Source organism: Nelumbo nucifera, chromosome 2 (genome assembly GCF_055504915.1).
Source record: "Nelumbo nucifera cultivar China Antique chromosome 2, China Antique-T2T, whole genome shotgun sequence".
Lineage (NCBI taxonomy): Eukaryota > Viridiplantae > Streptophyta > Magnoliopsida > Proteales > Nelumbonaceae > Nelumbo > Nelumbo nucifera.
Genome location: NC_142650.1, coordinates 38,503,371 through 38,522,733, shown reverse-complemented (window position 1 = coordinate 38,522,733; position 19,363 = coordinate 38,503,371). Strand labels below are relative to the sequence as shown.

At 36.8% G+C, this 19,363-nt stretch overlaps 1 protein-coding gene across 1 annotated transcript in view; it reads left to right on the top strand.

Annotated features, from left to right (window-relative positions):
* Positions 1–4,501: 4,501 nt before the first annotated feature.
* APC4 (Transducin/WD40 repeat-like superfamily protein) overlaps positions 4,502–19,363 on the top strand; it is a 97,907-nt gene continuing 83,045 nt past the window's right edge. Inside the window, exons 1-5 of the mRNA XM_010261521.2 lie at positions 4,502–4,686; positions 4,776–4,887; positions 5,434–5,525; positions 8,810–8,893; positions 15,121–15,360. Of these exons, the coding sequence (XP_010259823.1) occupies positions 4,618–4,686; positions 4,776–4,887; positions 5,434–5,525; positions 8,810–8,893; positions 15,121–15,360 (597 nt within the window). The 5' untranslated portion in view covers positions 4,502–4,617. The remainder of the gene's footprint in view (positions 4,687–4,775; positions 4,888–5,433; positions 5,526–8,809; positions 8,894–15,120; positions 15,361–19,363) is intronic.

Below are 19,363 nucleotides of genomic sequence, written 5' to 3'. Positions count from 1 at the left end.
AATATTTAATCTTGTATCAGAAAAAAGCATATAGCAGCAATTGTGACCACCTCTAAATATCTCTTCTCGAGGTCTACCTGAACAACATTCTAATTTTTTTCTCACCTATCAAAATGATTTGGAATTTTGTCAAAAATCCAAATAACCTGTAATTGTTTTCAATTATTAAATAAAGTTGTAATTTGTTTCAAAAAACTTATTTTCTCTTCAATCATCAAAATTGAAATTAAATACAAAAAAAAAACCAAAACATCATAAACACATCTTAGTTTCAAATTAATAAACTCCTTAATTAATACCAATTTCATCATCCATTTTCCATTCAAAATATTTGTCATAAACACATATTAGTTTCAAATTAATAAACTCCTTAATACAAATTTCATCGTCTATTCTTAGAAACATGTAGTTTTATTCAAAACATCGGCTTATAAAATCTTCTTCTACTTCTTCTCCCAAAATTCAACGAAGATTAATTCCTGCACAAAGGGTGAAAATAATCATAAACAGACCTAAATTAGAACTATAAAGAAAGATATATCAATTATGCAAACAAAATAGAGAAGTGCTAAATTTCAAGAAATTCAAAGAGTGATGTTAATCAAGTGGTTTTCTTTAAGAACATGTGAAAGTTCTCAATACTAAGTTTCCGTTCTAAGTTGTATGGATAATACTTAATTCCATAACATCTAATTTGAAACATAAGGAAGATTGATAACCGAGAAAAAACATCCTATTCTTATCACCTATGATCAATAACACCAACAATTTCAATCTCTCTCTCTCTCATCCTCCTCCTCCTCTTTTGTTTACATTCCCCTTTCTTGAAATGTATATCAGGAAATAATGTGAAAGTGAAAGAGTAATAAAAATAACATCAATAAATAGTAAGTTTTGATAAAAGTATTATATGGAAACCTACAAGAAGAATCAAAGCAATTTGGTGGTCATAACTGAATGGTATTATTCAAATTCAGATAAATGAAGATAAATTTCATAATCTTTTTGCTCAACAACATAATAACGAATTGTAAAGGCATCCCCATCTCCCAACAGCCCTAAGAGCAATATGCACAAAGATGACAAACAGCCCAAGGCTTGTATACCCACTCAAAAATATTATAAGTTAACTGTTATATATTGGCATCCAACTAGATCTGGCAAAAAAGTTGATTCAACCCACCCGCGAACCCGCCCTGCCCGACCTGACCCAAAAACAGGGTTAAGGTCTCATATTCAGCTACCTAAATGTGAGAATGACCCGACCCGACCTGACCCTAATTGGTATTGGTGAAATTTTCTTTCCTATGAACTCTGGATGAGAGAATGTTGTTATGAATTATGATTTTTGAAAAGTATCAAATATCCATTTTGACCCATATATGAGAGTTTCTGTTTGCCTTTTTGGGGGTATCATTAGAAAACAAAAAGTTGTATGATTGCACTTTAAGAGACACGAGATAAGAGGAAACGAACAACCAATTTTCTCTTACAAGTTAAAAGATTCCTCTTAAGAGATAAGAGTTAAGAGGAAACAAACAGGCCCTAATTGGGACTATTTATGCATTGTTAGAAGTTTCCACTCTTTAATTTTTTCTATTTAGTCTTTACTCTTTAAATTGTTAAATGTTCAATTTTTTTATTCATATTTGGATTTTTAAAGTTAATTCTTTTAATTTTGGCATTTTTCATGTAGTTTTTCTTTACTTTTTTAAAATTTCAGTTATTTTTTTTAGGATGACCCGAATTGACCAATGGGTCAACCCTAACCCGAACATTTAGAGTTAGGTTATAGCATTTGATAATCCAACCTGAAAGTCAACCCGATTCAAACCTAACCCATGGGTCAATTAGGGTTAGGTTATAGCATTCGATAACCCAACCCGAAAGTTAACCCGCAACGTGTTGACCCGACCCGAACACGACACACCCAACCCAATTGCCAGGTCTACATCCAACCGTGGTAAACTGCCAATCTAAATTATGCTTATTGGCCTTCATTCTATTTAAGCTCTCAGCTTGACTATGGCGGTCTTGGGAATCCATCTGAATGAGCAATTCAAATTGGATGATGAGTTTTGAGTTTCTTTTTACTCTTTTTAATTCTTAAGAAATACTTAACAGACACCTCAGAAAAAAAATATTCCTAAATTATTGAACATTATAATTTAGGATAATCTTTAGATTCTTCAGAAGGTGCATCTAGGGACCTTATGGGAGAGGTGGTTGCAGGTTTGCATCATAATCTAGTCCATTTTATCAATGTTTTAAAAACCGACCTAGAATCGGAACCATAGTAGTTCAAACATTCGGCTTGAACGGATAGCCCGTTCCAAATTAAAAAATAAAATTATAAAAATAATAAAATAAAAATGATCAAAACCATTGTCTGGGTCAAACGGGTTTAATAGTTCGATAGCCCAAACAATAAGTCACAAGGTCAACAATTTTTAGCTAAAGAATGGATTAAGGGTGAAATAGAATCGGTTGTCTGAATGGTACCTGAGCCGAACAGCCCGACCATTCAGATACGAAAACACTGCATCATATAGGAGAAATTTCATCCTTGTTGCAAGGTCTACAGATTGATTACTCCTTGGGCCTAAAGAATGGAGGTTGAAGGAGACTCATCCATTGTTATGGGATGGTTGAAAAACATCAGTAGGTCCTTGGGGCTCATTCATTGAAGCTGTTAAGTGTTGAGAAATGATATATATCATTAAAAAATATATATGAAATGTGCATGCCTAACTCTGCTTTTGCTTTCAAGGCTTCTACAGGTTTGAACTACTAGCAGCCTGATCCACTTGTCATCAGATGGCAAATCAACCAATGAAATCTACCTAATACCCATTCAAAGAGTTCAGCTTTAAACATATGGTTAAGAAAGAAAATGAAGCAAAAATCATATACCATGCAATCTGGAAGAAGATCACAACTATTATATCAATAAACGGTCTTCATTGTCCACATAAAGTACATTGGTATTTCAAACGCAAATACCTTTGTCTCAATGGTCAGGGATGCCAATGGATCAAGTTCGGTGTGGGTTTAGCCCAATCCAAATCTGACCCAAAGTCATTCATTCTCAACCCTCTAGCTTGAGCTCTTTAACCATGCTTAAATTAACAAAGAATCAGATCAGATTTTAAACTTTTAATCTTTTAATATAATTAAGAAGGCGATTATATATTTATACTATTCATTATAATAATTCTAAGATTAATTAGTAATTTAATATATATGTATATATATATATATTACAAATTTATATGTATTATACATAAATATATTATATTTTTAGTTATCTATTTATAATATATAATATATTTATAATAAATTATATATATTTGTAGTATTTAAAATATAATATACATATTTATAATATATTATAATATCTATTTAACACTTATATTATATATTTATTTATAATATATATTGTAAATATAAAAACCAAAGAATCAAATTGGTAAATCAAACCGGTGGACTAGTTAATCGATTCATTTTGATTCACAATTTTTTAAAAACCGGTCAATTTCAAAAAAAAAAAAAAAGAGAGAGCCTGAATTTGATTGAGGCATTAAGACAAAACCTAGGCTGAAGCCTAAATTTTTTGGGCCGGACTGAAATGATCACCCCTGGTTACGATGCCTAACACAAGTTAAACCAACTGAGGGATGGCTAAGTGTTAACCAATTTGTTATAGTAAAAGAGATCAGGGGATAAAGTTATTAGAGCAAAGTTTGACAAAACGCAATAGCTGTAAAATCGATGGTTTTTAAAATCGACTCAGAGACCAAAGCGGTCAGGGGTCCGGTTACATTCGAACGGTTGGACCGTTATGACAAAAAAATAAAAAATAATTAAAAAATGAAAACCGGTCAAAATCGTTCAAACAGTTCGAACGATTCGAATAATTAACCACCCGAAATCAATGATTTTTATGGAAACTGTGGTTTTAGGGAAGCCCGAAACCGGTCACCTAACTGATTCCCGGTTTTTCTGGTCCGACCGTCGGATCCGATCCGATTTTAAAAACCATGGTAAAATGAACGATGAGGTTTTACGCTAATAATAAATTCATGGCCCATGCGTTTAGCTAATCCAAATTCAAGTTATTAATGGTGCATAGCACCGAACACCTAACAAAAAAGATGCCAAACACAAGTTACACAACTCACTAACCGGTTATACGACGCACAATCGTGTGCACACGGAGGGATTTTCCTTTCAGTCCAAAACCAGACTAACGGACCTCATCGCTCTACTTCTGAGATCGATTTGCTCCTTACTAATCGCGCCTTACACCAACCTTACAGCGTATCGCATATCGAAGCCGTGCATTGAGAACATCTCGTACTTGATGTTTCATTCATAATAAGATGTTTTCAATCCACGGTTGAGATGCGTTGTGAGGTTGATGTGAGTCGTGATTTGTTGAGAGCAAATCCGAATTCTCTACGCATACTCGCAACCTTACCGGTCCCCGCCCTCCCCCCCCCCAAAAAAAATTCCCGCCTTGGGTTTCTTTCTTCTCCGCACTCCACAGTCTATAAACCTCTTCAGTCGCCTTTCTCCTCAATCCCTCCCTGTAGAAAGCTTCGAAGCTATTGAGTCATGGAAACCGACGAGGGGCAAGGGATAATACCTTTTCAGCTTCAGTTCGACAAACCAATCGCCTCTCAGGTTCTTCACATGCTTCAGTTCAGATTCCATTATTTTTCTTTTTCATTTTTTGCACCTTAATTTTGTCCATTAACCTCGTCCTCTTTTAGATCAAAATCGCAGAGTGGAATCCAGAGAAGGATTTATTGGCTATGGTCACAGGAGATTCCAAGATCCTTCTTCATCGTTTCAACTGGCAGAGATTATGGACGATTTCTCCTGGTGATGACCTACTTTATTCTTTCACCATTTCTAGGACTGTTTCTTTATGTTCGAACTATTTTACTGAATTGATGGACTTTCTCTGGTATTTTAGCTCTTAATGCAAAGGATAGATTCAAATGAGATGCCATTGCTTTCCTTGCAGTGTAATTAGTTAATGGCGTAACCGATAAAAAATATTAGTGAATGGTGTAGGCTACATTTCAAAGATTGCTATTATGTTTGGGTTGGATGAATTGAGTTGGGCTTACAAGACCAAAGTTGAAACGAGCCTATTATTGCCATTTGATGTTTTTGGGTGTCCTATATATTTACTTGATACTTAAGAATTACAACTTGACCTTACTTGATGCCTTGATTGTATTTTAATAAGTGATTTATAGCTGAAGAATTACGGCTTCTTCTCACCCTTTTATTGTTTTGGGTGTTCCATCTATTCACTTGATTGATGTTATGCTGATAGGTGGATTTATAGTTGCTATCTCTCTCTCTCTCTATATATATAATGTACTTTGGATGTACTAATTTGTTCTAATTGTTGTGTAGGAAGATGCGTAACAGCTCTTTGCTGGCGTCCTGATGGTAAAGCGATAGCTGTAGGTCTTGATGATGGGACCATTTCGTTGCATGATGTTGAAGTAAGTAACACTAACTAAATCATTGAAAATATAACTCAAGTCAATTCTAGCTGTTTGGAATTGTTTACTTATGGCATGTAATGTAGTTTCTATAATGGTATTTATAATCAAGGTTTTAGAAGGCTAAGGCAGAGGCGAGGTGCAAGCCTCAATGTATTTTGAGGTAGAAGCCTCAAAGTGTGCCTTTGTACCTGTGTTAGTACATATATGTATATATGTACATATAATTTTTTAATTTTAATTTTTGTGTGTCTAAATATAATATACAATATACATATATGTATATATATTTATTATAATTGTTGTTAATTTATATGATTTGCTTTTATTATATATGTGTTCTTTTTAATATGAACCTTATGTTTTGAAAATTTTATTTTGTATTTTGTTTTATGCGTATAAGCTCGTCTACCAAAATTAAATGATCTTTGTGCACCTCTCTCTCTCTATATATATATAGATAGAGAGAGAGAGAGAGAGATGATAGGTAAATGGGAAATTTTATTAAAACTCAACATTCATGAAGCAGTACGAGCAACCCAAAGAGAGGTGCAAGGTGCACCTCCCAAATAAGAGCATAGTTAAATTGCAATTGTGCCCAATACAAGAATTCCCTATTAACCCCTTGCTTAGTAAGAGAGTATGGCATCTTGTTCGCTGTTCTAACCCATGGTATCATCAATGTCGTAGTGCTGGTTTGCCATTTAAGCTTATTCATTTCCTCCCTAAAAGCCCAAACAACACTCTCTGGATTTTCTAACCATTCTACTACCACCTTTGAGTCACCGTCAATGACTAATTTCTCCAAATTCTTTTCTCTTGCAAGCTCAACTCTCTGGAATTTATTGCTTCTATTCTTTCATTGAATCATGATTGGGATTTTGGGTTCTGAAGATGGTTGAGGGATGCCGAAATTGTATAGTTGAATGAGGGTTACCTTTCTTGTTCTTCTTTCTTCAAGTTTCTTTGTTTGTCTTCTCCTTTTTATCCTTTCCCTACTAAGGTAAGGAAGTGTGGTGTTGGCTTATTCCTACCAAAATAGGAGCTTTTTGTTGGGAATGTACCATGAGAAGATCAACACTCTGGACATGCTACAAAAAAGAAGACCCTTCTTGTGCTTATCCTCAAACTGGTGCACTCTATGTAAATCCAATGAAGAGAATTGTTACCACTTACTAATATCCTGTCCTTTTGCTCTAGATATATGGGAATGGTTTTTCTCTTTGTTTGGATGCAGGTGGTCCTTGCCAATGGAGGTATGTAAGCTTTTTGATCCTTCTACCTTTGTCTAGCCTAAAAGGAGGGGAAGGATTATTTGGAAAAGTGCTAGAGCAGTGATAATATGGACTCAGTGGGAAGAAAGAAACAATAGAGGCCCCATTTGGTTCATGGGAATAGGGGTCTGGAATTGGAATCGGAATGGGCTATTCTGATTCCAACTGTTTGGTTGGGCAAAATCAGAATCCCATTCCCATTCCTGGTTGAATGGCATTCCCCCATTTGAGGGAATGACCATTCCCTCCTCCTCCCTTGGGAATTAAATCCCATTCCTGTCTGAACCAAACAGACTGTTGGAATAGACCACTCCGATTCCGATTCCAACTGTGAAGTACCAAACGGACCCAGAATCTTTTTAGGAAAGGATAGAAAGTAAAGAAGCGGTAAGAGACTGCATAATGGTGAGGGTGATACACTGGGTTAGGGTATGAAGCATTGTCCCTTTCGTAAGTTATTGTACATGCAAGCATCAATTGGAAAATCCCTATGATTATTTATATTGGTCCTTTCTTCATTGAGTTTTTGAAGAATCATGGTTTGTTGATGGATAAAGTTGATTAACAATTATTTTTTTGATAATTCATATCTCAGTCCTTGTAAAAATCTCAAAATTTCTTCTTGGATGGAAGGGTCTTAATGCTAATCCTCTTCCTGTCTTTCTCTTTCTCCTAGTGGGTAATGTTTTTTTTTTTTGATCAATAACACTTTCATTAATTCATCAGTAGAAAATTTACAAGTGGAAGACAAACACACTTATCTTCCAAGAGTCACAAAGAACTTCAAGAAAGGAAAGAAGAAAATACAAAGATACAAGGACACTAACATTACAACTTAGCCCAAAACAAGGAATCCCTTTCTGCCCCTTGTTTTGCTAAACCGTCAGCTAAGGAATTAGCTGATCTCTTAATCCAACATGTCTTAACTTCCATCTCCCGCACCAACATCTCCTAGTGGGTAATGTTCTCAATAGGATTTATGTTGGGGAAGGAAGCATAAGGTTCTTCTTGACAGTATGGCCAGCCAGAAATAAGAGGAAGAGAAGAGAAGAGAGAGCAGAAGAGAAGGGATTTGCAATGTAACAGTGCTGGTGGTGCCAGCCTTTATTTTAATAAATATATAGGGCGGCAGAAATAACAAGGGAAAAGACCCTTGTGCCCCTGAGTACAATAACAGACATAACAGAAGTGAAAAAACGAAAAAAACACTTTAACTAGCCAAACAGACCCTAACACCAACAACTAAATTATTTTAACAGTTCTCACCTTTGATTTGTTGATATTGTCTTTTGTGATGTGGGGACCCTTCATACTCTTGTTAAATATTTCAAGTTATCTTCGTGCTAAATATCAGTTTGGCCAAGAGCAGTTTGGTGGGGTTTAACATTGATGAGGACACTGTCCTTGAATATGGAAGGACGATGGGGTTTGGGACATTGAATTGGCCCTTAAAATACCTTGATCTTCCTTTAGGAATGGGCGTCTAAACCCACAGTTTTGTAATCCTGTAATTGGCAGGTTTTATATCCCTAGTTTACTTCAGGTAGTCCATTCCTGTGTTTAATACTATTTTATTGAATCGTTATCTTATTATTTCAGGTTTGCTTTCTTATTGTTTTTTCCTTTTACATTTTTGAATTATTTCCTCAGTTCATCTCTCTTCTTACTTTCCCATCATTGTCCTTTCTTTTCCTTTATGTTCTTTTTTACTACCAAATTGCTGCAATGGTCCAATATATGCATAAGCCTTTAGTCCATTATTTGGAGGCAGTAGGGCGTATCTTAGCATACTTGAAGAAGAATTCTGATAAGGTGTATTCTATAGATGGCATGGTCATCTTTGAGTAGAGGCTTATATTATGTACTAATTGATTCATGTCTCTAAAATAACATACATCTCTCAATACATGCTTTTCATTTTGATGGTTCAGCACTGCAATTTGTTTCATTGTTATTATACATGACCTTGGTATGTTATTGGAGAATGATAATGTTTTATTTGCATAACAGAATGGAAAGCTGTTGAGAAGTATGAAGTCCCATAGCGTGGCTATTCTATGTCTTAATTGGGAGGAGGATGCACAACCATTGGAGGTATACTGTTGACTAGGTTTCCCTCCATTATCTTCTAACAAGCCATGTAACTATAATTATTGTGCTGAATGAGTAATGGCTCTTTATTGCTTAAGATTTGATGCATGCTTTCTGTTTAATCACATGAGAGAGAACCAATGAAGAAAGGAAAGAAAAGGAAGATTAAGTCTAGTATGAACAGAGGAGAGAACAAGATGTTATCTTCTATTCTTTTGATTTCTTTTGAAGGGCTACACAACGGGGGGTAGCCCATCCCTCAACCCATAACCCCCCGAACCCAGGTCAGGTGGGATTGGATCCCAAGTATCCGCTACAACCAGCAGGAGACCTTACCAACCCGCTGTGTTTTTATCTTATAAAAACTAAAAATCATAGACAGGTGCCTTTGTGCAAAATAATTGCAGATCAGTCCCTACGCTAACCTATGTATAACATGGAGTATATATCATATAGTCCCATCTTGCCAATGATAAGATCAATTTGAGGTTGAGCAAGAGCCTTGATAATTAAGTCAATCAACCAAAAACTTGATTTGATGTAGGGAGCATTTATGTTTAGACTGGACATTTTTTCAGTAACATATTGATTATCAACTTCAATATTTTTATTTCTTTCATTGGGAATTAGATTTGAAGCAATATTTATGATGGTTTGATCATCACAATAGAGATTCATAGGTTGATTTGTTGAGAAACCCATATCACATAGAAGTGTCTTCAACCAAATTAATTCACATGTAGTATGAGATACAATCCCTATTTCTGCTTCTGCACTATAGGCCACAACACTTTGCCTTCTGAGTGATATTGAGTTTCCTCTTTATTCTCTCTCCTCTCTCTCTTTGTATATATATATTATCTTTAATTTGCAAGCAGCTGTTATAGCCATCAACAGCATAAGTACTTTATCAAAAGGCATTTCATTCAGCATTTTCAAAGAACTGGATTGATCTGGATGAGTTATTCCTTTTTTATTTTCATCTATCCTGAAAATTTTCCATTCTAGCCATTTTTATTGCATCTCCATCTCCTTTTGCTTCCATATTTGGACACTCCCATGAATCCATAACCTTTTGTCCTTCCAAATATCATCTTGAAATTCCACCCAGAACCTTGCATTCCATAAGCTTCTAATTTTCTTTAAAGCCTAGAATTTTTGTTCTTTTGTGCAAGACATACATTGAACCTAACCAAAATTAGTTTCTCTCTATAACTATCCATTCTAACCCTACCTATAAAGTTTCATTGAAAAGTTCCTATCCTATACCTATTTCCTTGTTTTGAAGCTTTCCACTATCTTTGGACAAATATGCAACTCATGCAGTTTGGGTGCAAGACCTTTCCAAACCAAACCAATCTTTGCTTTTAGTCTAATATACCCCTAAACCTGTCTTAACCCTCTTAGACTCATCCTTGTTTCATTCAAGTCCTACATCACCCGCTTTATAGAATTACTGCTTACCAAAAAACAAGGAAAAAAAGAAAAAAAAAAGAGAATCAGGTTACTGCTCTCTTCTTGCACTATCGGTTTGGAGACGGATGCTATTTGATGTAGGATGGGGTAGGGGTCCTACTGATTTAAGATTTTATGGTGGGCTTTATAGGGCGAAAGAGGGGCTTTTAGTGAATAAAGATGAATAATATGGATGGAAAAGCAAGTAAACAGGTTGTTGTCCATCAAAGAATGAGTTAGGAATCAAAAGAACTCTTGCTTGTTATAGACTTATAGTAAACAGAAAGGATATAGATAACTTATTAAACCAAGCTTTATTTCATCAAATCAACTCTTCTTTTATTTAAATTACAATGACTATAGATTCAAGTATGAACTCAGATGTCACTTTACAGACTTCAATTGGACTTGGAAAGTGAACTATGTCACTTCTATTTGCTTTAAAATTGAGACAATCCATAGGGGACACTCAAATAAGGATTTTTAACTTGTAAATTACTCTAATAACACATTCCTAATCCTGCTAAAACTACATTAATCTAAAGACACCGGAAATTACTAAAATAATAAGCCAGGAGTTTACTATAAATAACATTTATGTGAATTACTATAAATAGTAAGCCCAAAAATTATTATAAACAATAATTTGGAAATAAAGTAAATTCCTAGAAACCTTAAACCCCATTCTTTACTAGAACTAGAAAATAAATAAAAAAATCTCGAACCTTTCCCATCACCTCAAAATCCTGAAACTAGTGTAGGGGTGGAAAAGCTGATTTCTTTCTCCATATATTCTTTTCTTGCTTCAGCATCTGCATTATAATTGCTATTGTTATTGTTAATCTGATAGCCAAGTGCAAATGGTTGGGAAAAAAATGAAAAAGAAGAAAGAGAATAAAATGTATCAGACGTTAACCTTTCATTTAGTGCTTGTATGGCTATAAAGCTTGCATAGCTTGTGCATGGGTTCATAGATGTCCATCTTTGTACATTATGAAATCAGAGGACTACAGTTATTTTATGAAAAGCCTCTGATGGAAAGGGTTGGTCTTTGAGAAGAATGGCCTTGCTCTTCCTTGTTATTCTGATTCTGCTAAGGTTGCTTGTGTTCTTCAAGGATGGTATATTGAGTTCTTAACCACCTAGATTTTTTTATTGATCTTTTGTAATATATATTGGCTTTATTTGGAGGAAGAGACTTGTGGTTGAAAAAGGAGTTTTTTGGTAGAGGAATGTAAGGAGGGAGAAGTTTTGATGCTTGAAGAGGAAGGGAGGGCCACGATCTTCCTGTCCCTAGTCATTGCAGGTTGGATTAAAGGATTTGTCAAGGGAGCAATCCATACAGTGACCAGACCAGGCTGGAGGAGTGAGTTGAGAAGGGAACGAAAACACTTCTCAGTCGAGAAAAAAGTCAATAACAAAGGATATTTTTTGAGGATAGACGAAGAGTTGGAAGATGGCATGAGACACACTATTTGTTTGCTAGAAGGATGAAATAGACAGGGATGGGTTGCAGTTGCTGAGGTGCTGCAGGAGTATGAAGAAAGGTGTTGGCTGAAAAAAGAAAAGTTAAAGGGTTTGGGGGTAGAGAAGAAGTTTCAGGATACAGAGGAACATAAAGGGATTCAGGAGGTGATGATTGAAGGAGCTGGTGTTGCTCCAAAGTTTGCTTTGGGAGGAGGTAAGGAAGATTGGAGCAAAATGTTGATGGTGACAGAAAAGAAGGTTAGTGATTGGAAGAGGATTCCTAACAATGTTATGATTAGAATTCCAAATGCGGATTTGGATGTGATTATTCCTTTTGATGACAGTAAAACAGTTCTGGACATTGGAAAATTGAAGGCAGAGTTCATGAATGTTGAAACATTGGAAGGTTTGGTGACGGTGGTGAACTGGACACCTTCTTGCAATGAAATTTCAATACCTAGAGGGTGTGTGATGTTGAAGATTTTTAGTCTGTCATTCAACTTGTGGATGGAAGCGTCCCTGGAGTGTTGGAAAATGTTTACACTGCTAATCTTCACGCATTGAAGATAACAGTTGCAGGTGTTAAACAGGATAGGATTCCCTGCACGAGCAACTTCTTCACTGAAGGGATATGGTGGAAACTTTGGGTGACATTGGAAGCGGAAGCGTCCCTGTGGTATGGGAGACGAGAGGTTGAAGATGAGGCAGGCAGGGTTTGGGGGAATGAAAAAGGAGAAGAGGAAGATAAACAGGTGTTTAGAGAGAAAGATGAGCAATGACAAAGGGTTGGGCCAGTTTTAGTGGATCAACACGTGATTCTTGGGAGCACGTGGACATAAAAAAAGGTGACGATCTGGGTTGGAAACAATTGGATCTTAAACAGAATTATAATAGTGGACACAGGAGGGGTAAACCCTTTAGATTGGAGTTGAAGGGTAGGTCAAGTTATGAAGGAGGTTCGGCCCAAGAGTTTTTTGGGGGCGAGCAGTTTAAAGAAAACAATCTTGAGCCAAATAGTTTGAGTCTGAAGAAAGAAATAACGGAGGAAGCCAAGAGACTGGTAGATGGATTAGGGGCCCCAAAGGATGAAGAGGCGATAGGGAAGGTGGTAATAGAAGAGGCTGATTCCAATGCCGAAGGATTTGTTTGGAGAATGCAGTATTTTTTCCTAAAAATAAGATTGCAATGGCGATGGCTGTATTTGGTTCTGTGGGCATTTATTGAAAAAACACCACCACATCAGCGCCACATAGGCGTTGGCGTTTATTGCAGATGAGCAAAATGAAACAACTGTTTGGTTTCACTGTTTATCAAATAAATGGTAGAAAACTGAAATGCTTTGATTTTTGTGCATGGGGCATTTGGGGAAACGTCAAATTCTAGTTTCCCCAACACTCCAGTGTTTCTTGAAACCAAATGCTGATGTGGCACACTTTAATGGGTATTAATCTAAGGTGGAGAGTAAAAAATGTTTAAAGTGAAGCTCAACCAAACAACAAAAACAGGAAACATTTAAAGTGAAAAAGTATAAATAAACGTTTAAAGTGAAAAAGTACAAATAAATGGCCTGCCTATCCATAAACGCCCACGGAACCAAATACATACGATATAGGAGGATGACAGGGGTGCAAAAAGGAGTGCGGAAGAAAAGGGGGAGATGTAGGTGGATTGTGAAGACAATCATATGCAACAAGAAAAAGGGGAGGACAGTGAAGACATATTGGATGTCACTGATGATGAGGGAGGAGTTCTGGAAAGATTTGAAGGGGATGATTGGGGAGAGAAAAGGACGGCAGTAGAAGAAAAGAATGGCAGAAGGACGATTGAGGTTTTATTGAGAAGGGATGCAAATAGAGCTGAAGAAGTGGGAAAATCAGTCAAGGAGGTGAGGTGATTGGGACTATAGAAGTAAAGGAAATGAGAGATGGGAAGAGTTAGTGGGGTGGGGAGAAGGAGAAGTGGAAAAAAGATCTAATAGAGAAGAAAGGAGGGGAGCAAGAATTAGAGATTTGGGAAAGGGGAAGAGAGGTGGAAGGAGATAAGATTGGAGATGGGGTTTGAATATACAAAAGGAAGAAATTCAGGGGAGGCTAATGAAGAAGAGCCGATGATGGATGAGGTTCATGAAGTAGAGAAGACATGTGATTTAGAGAAAGTGGCAAATAAGGATGCGGGAGTCAGCAAAATTCTGGGGTTGTTTTTCTTAGGAGGGGAGGAATTTGCGAAAGAAGCATTTGGATTGTTGGACGAAAAAAATGGGGAAAAAGAGAGTAGTGCCACTATAGTGCTTGATGGAAATTCTGGCAATTCTTTAAGAAAAACAACCCCACTCTAGTGGGGATGTATTCAAGAAGCAGGAGGAAGTTTTTGAGGGGATTGTGGGTTCAGATAGGGGTAAGAAGTCGGTGGGGAGTATGGAAGAAGCCATGGAAACATTTAATACAGTTAGAAGATTCAGAGCTCAAAAGATCAGAAAAAGTCAGCAGCAGGTTCCAGTTTCAAATGTCTTTGCACGGATAAAAGGAGGCTTATTTTGCATTGGGGCTAATAAGTTCGTCAAAAAATGCAAGATCAGATAGAAGGGGACTAGAAGAACGTTCTCAAAAAGCTGATAAGAAGAGTTTTTGAGTGGGAGTCCTGGTGGGATTGGGTGATAGGTGTGGGTTTTCTGCGGGTGTTGATATTAGTTTGTAGGGTCTAGGTTTTGCCTTTGTTGCAGTTTGGTTTATTCTTGTTTTTGCTCGTTTGCAAGGATTATACTGTTGTTGAGTTGGTCTTTTTGGGGCTTGGGGTTTCTTTGCTTGGTATTTCTGGGTTTGTTTGATTCCTCTCTGGTGATTGCTTATCACCTTCCTTGTAACTGCTTTTTGTTTTAATAAAATCTTTTATTTTATCTTTGAAAAAAAACCCTCCACTATTTTTTTTGATAAAAAAAATCCTCCACTATTTGATTATGACTGAATTTATGGAGTATCTAGTATCTACATTTTTCTATATCCCCCTTCTGATAAACAAGGCAAAAATCTACTTTTGATATGCTTGTGTAGCGGTGTACTTAGTATGTTCATATGTTGCGTACATTTTAATTTTGAAAGTAATTTTGTCATCCCTCCTTCATATACATTGGCACCTGCAGGCTAAACTACTGATTTTATTATTTTTCTTTTTTTGCCCTCCATACTAATGTTACTTTTTGTTGTATCCACTGAACTGTGAAAGCAATTATATATATATATATTTATTTATTGGGTATTCTCTCTAATAGAGTTTCAGATTTTTTTTTTTTTTAATTTAAAATGTTCATTCAGGATGACAGTGGTAGCTTCTTAACTTATGAAGACCGTACCTCCCGTTTCTTCCCTGCTCCTCCAAGAGTTCCTCGGGTGCCTGGATTGGTGTCTGGGGATACTGGGTTCATGGATGACAATGAAGACTCATTTAGAGAACTATCAAATTCTTCACATCAACGTTTTAACATCTTATGCAGTGGCGACAAAGATGGTTCTATCTGCTTTAGTATATTTGGGATTTTCCCAATAGGAAAGATTGTAAGTTTGTGCTTTGGTTGGAAGTATCTTCTTAGACTTGTTCTATCAACATATGTGGTTTAAAATATATATGGTTGCTACATTTGTTAATAAAATTGTTCCCTTGGATATTTTTTTGTTGGTACATATCTCTATCTAAATACACATGAACAGACAAATTTCTTGCCTTTGTTAACATTCTATCTGGTTAGTTGATGCCTGATATTGCTGGCCTTGTACAATTTTGTAAGTATAAAGTATAAGCTGTGTATCACAAGAACTAAATTATGATTTATGTTTTTTCCCTGTACTGTTTGTATCTGTATGAAATGAGCATATGACAATGCCTGATAGTCAGAAAATGGATTGCCATTTTACTGTGTATTTTATTAACATAATCTTGGCTAGTTTGTCTCCTGTTGTTTAAGCTGGGCTTTGAAAATCATAGTCATGGTTCAAGTTCCATAAATCTGCCACGTGGAAACCACCTAGCCAACTCAGCTTCGTCTTCCCCCTTGGAGCATCCCTCCCGCAACCACACTTCAGCTCTGGTTGCTAACCAGATTTTCTGCCATCACCCTTCTATTGACAGGTCACAGGATCTGGGGATGTACTCCAGTTTCACTCCAACCATCTTGATGTTCACTGCAAACAAATCAATGAAACTGTAATTTTCCAGGGTTCCCTCTAATTCTGTTACTACTTTGGCCATTATCTCTTCCTTCCAAAGCTTAAATGGCAACCCCACCATTTTTCACAATAGTATGCATCTCCTCTATCTCTTTCTTGTTACAGCACAATTTCCACCTTTCAAACAGTACAAACCCTTCCTCTGTTTTCACCGTTGAGACATCCATCACCTCATTGCCTTTGGCAACAATGGCTCTGTTATCATAGAAAGGTAGTGTTGTAGCTTTGTTCTTAATCTGAAACTTTTCCACCACGTATCCAGAACTGATCTCCAATCTGTTTTCACCTTTGCAGTAATTATATATCTCTTCTCCCAATCCCCTTTTTCCAATCTCCACCTCCATTGACAGCTTCAGTGTTCTATATGAGCTAGCAATAATTACATTACCCTGCTCCTTATATTGATCGTCTATGGAGCAGGAATCGCCCTTAATAGATACTGGGTTCTTCTCCACCCCTTTAAGGCAGCCATTGTCTACAGCCCATAGTTGTCAAGGCGACGCCTAGGCGACAAGGCGCCCTTGGAGGCTTGCCTCACCCAGTTGCCAAGCAGTTTTGCATACTGTGTAATAAAATACTTTTAAATTGTTATTTTTTTGAGATTATAATTATAAAATAGACATTATTAAAGAAAAATATTCATTTTTTGTGTTTATAAACTAATTTCTTTTTATTATTTTCTTATTTGTTAGGATTTAATCAACACAAACATTGCTAACTGCTGTATTGAACCCTCAATGACTTCAAAATCTGAACCAATAAGGGAAGAACTTAAAATTTTGTCTAATCAACACATTTCTTCTTCCACCTTTTCTTTTCTTCTTTTCCTATAACAAAAATAGGGGTTCAGCCCCTATATTTTTTGAATTTTCTTTCCTTTCTTCTTTTTCTTCTCATAAATATGTTGATTTTCTAGACTTAAACATGAAGTTTATAATTTTCTTATGAAAATTATGGATAGTTATTAAAGAAAGTTGGTTATGGAACCTAGGGAACTACCCTAGGATATGTGATTTTTACTTAAAAAAGTCCATCGCCTAGGCGACAAGGCGCCCCCTATCGCCTAGCCTTGCCTTGGTGTCTTGAAAACTATTCTACAGCCACTTCATCAACTTCCTTCTCTAAACCTTCCTTTTCAGCATGAGCAAGGTACTATTGCATTTTTCAGAAACTAATTTCCATCCTTCATATTCCTTACCCTCTGGTAGACATATCATTTGCTTTTTGTTTCCATTGAAGAACTCTGCCACCGTTATAAACCACCCCTTCCTATTCCATCGAAGCACAGTCTTGTACCTTTTCCCTGATGAGCGCATGGAGCTCTTCTACCCTTGTGCACTAACGGAAAAAAATGACACCATCAATAAAGCCCTTCAGCCACAGTACAACATCTCTGACCAGAAAAAATGGTAGCTTTCATCTTCTCCCTATCTTCAGAGAGCATTGTACCTGACTTCTGCTTTCTTTAAGTAGTAATCTCTTAGCTTCAATCTGTACCTCCTTTCTCCACTTCTCTGCATCCACAAACTTCCCTCTTCTCGTCTCCATTGGGGGGAGAATCACATTATCAAGAGTGTTTTATCTAATTTCCTAGTATATTATGTATCATTGCTCAAAGTACCATCACCACTGGCAGATTCAATTGAGAAGATGCAGAGGGAATTCTTATGGAGTGTTAAAGGGGTTGAAAAATGTTCCATTTAGTGAAGTGGGATTGGGTGTGCAGGGATAAGAGAGGTGGTGGTTTAGGGATAAGAAGGAAGGGTTTTTAATAGGGTGCTATTGGGGAGGAGATTTGGTGTGTAAAGAAATGCTCTATGGAGAAAAGTGGTGGTTTGTAAGTATGGTGTATTGGATTTTGGGTGGGACTAAAAGGAGTTGAAATTGTCATACGAGGGAATAATGTTTTCAATCAACATTCTTGTACCATGTCTCGTAATCTCGTAAAAGGTTGGGGATGGAGCAAACTTATGTTTTGGGAAGATGATTGGTTGGGCATTGGCAGTTTTTTGTGCTTTGTGTCCAAGACTTTATAGGTTGGGCAGGAAGAGGAAAGAGTGGTGTGGAGTCCAAAATTCAGAAGACCACTCCTTGATTGGCAGGTTAAGGAGTTTCTGGAACTATAAGCAAAATTACAGTCAGTGGTGGAACTGCAAGTAGAGAGAAGTGATGGAAAGAGAGTAATGAATGGCATATTTTCTGTAAGGCTCTTTTTATAGAGCCTGGGCAAGGAATCAGGTGGAGAAATTGGAGGTGAAAGGAGTTTAGGTGAAACTGCATTCCCCCTGGAGTGGAGGCTTTTGCTTGGTTAGTTGCATTGGATAGTATTATTACCCAGGATCACATCAAAAGCAGGGCAATTCTGCTGGTGGCGAGATGCTACTTATGTTTTGCTGAAGAGGAGAAATTGATGCATTTATGTTTTGAATGCTGTTACTTGAAGTGTCTTGACAGTGTGGCCAGCCAGAAATAAGAGGAAGAGAAGAGAAGAGAAGGGAGAAGAGAAGAGAAGGGATTGGCAATGTAACAGTACTGGCGGCGCCAGCTTTTATTATAATATATATAGGGTGGCAGAAATAACAAGGGAAAAGACCCTTGTGCCCCCGCTATAAATGAGTACAATAACAGACATAACAGAAGTAAAAAAATAGAAATAAAAAATGCTTTAACTAGCCAAACAGACCCTAACACCAACAACTAAATTATTTCAACACTCCCCCTCAAGTTGGAGCATAGATGTCAATCATGCCCAACTTGTCACACAAATCTTTGTGCCGCACATGATGAAGACCTTTGGTGAAGATATCTGCAAGTTGTTCTCACATGATGAAGACCTTTGGTGAAGATATCTGCAAGTTGTTCTTCTGAGCTGACATATGGAGTACACACTTCTCCATTTACAAGTTTCTCTCTAATAAAATGCTTGTCCACTTCAATGTGTTTCGTCCTATCATGCAGGACTGGATTAGCAGCAATATTGATGGCAACTTTATTGTCACAGTAGAGTGACATAGGATTGCTCACTGCAAAACCCAATTCACCTAACAGATTTCTTATCCACATGATTTCAGCAACCCCATGAGACATCGCTCTATACTCTGCTTCAGCACTAGATCTAGCCACCACACTTTGTTTTTTATTTCTCCATGTGACCAGGTTTCCTCCTACAAAGGCACAATACCCACTGGTAGACTTTTGGTCATTGACTGCTCCCGCCCAATCTGCATCAGTATATACTTCCACCTTTAAGTGACCATGTTTTTGGAACAACAAACCAACTCCGGGAAACTTCTTGAGGTATCTCAGGATCCTCTCTGCAACTTCAAAGTGAGTT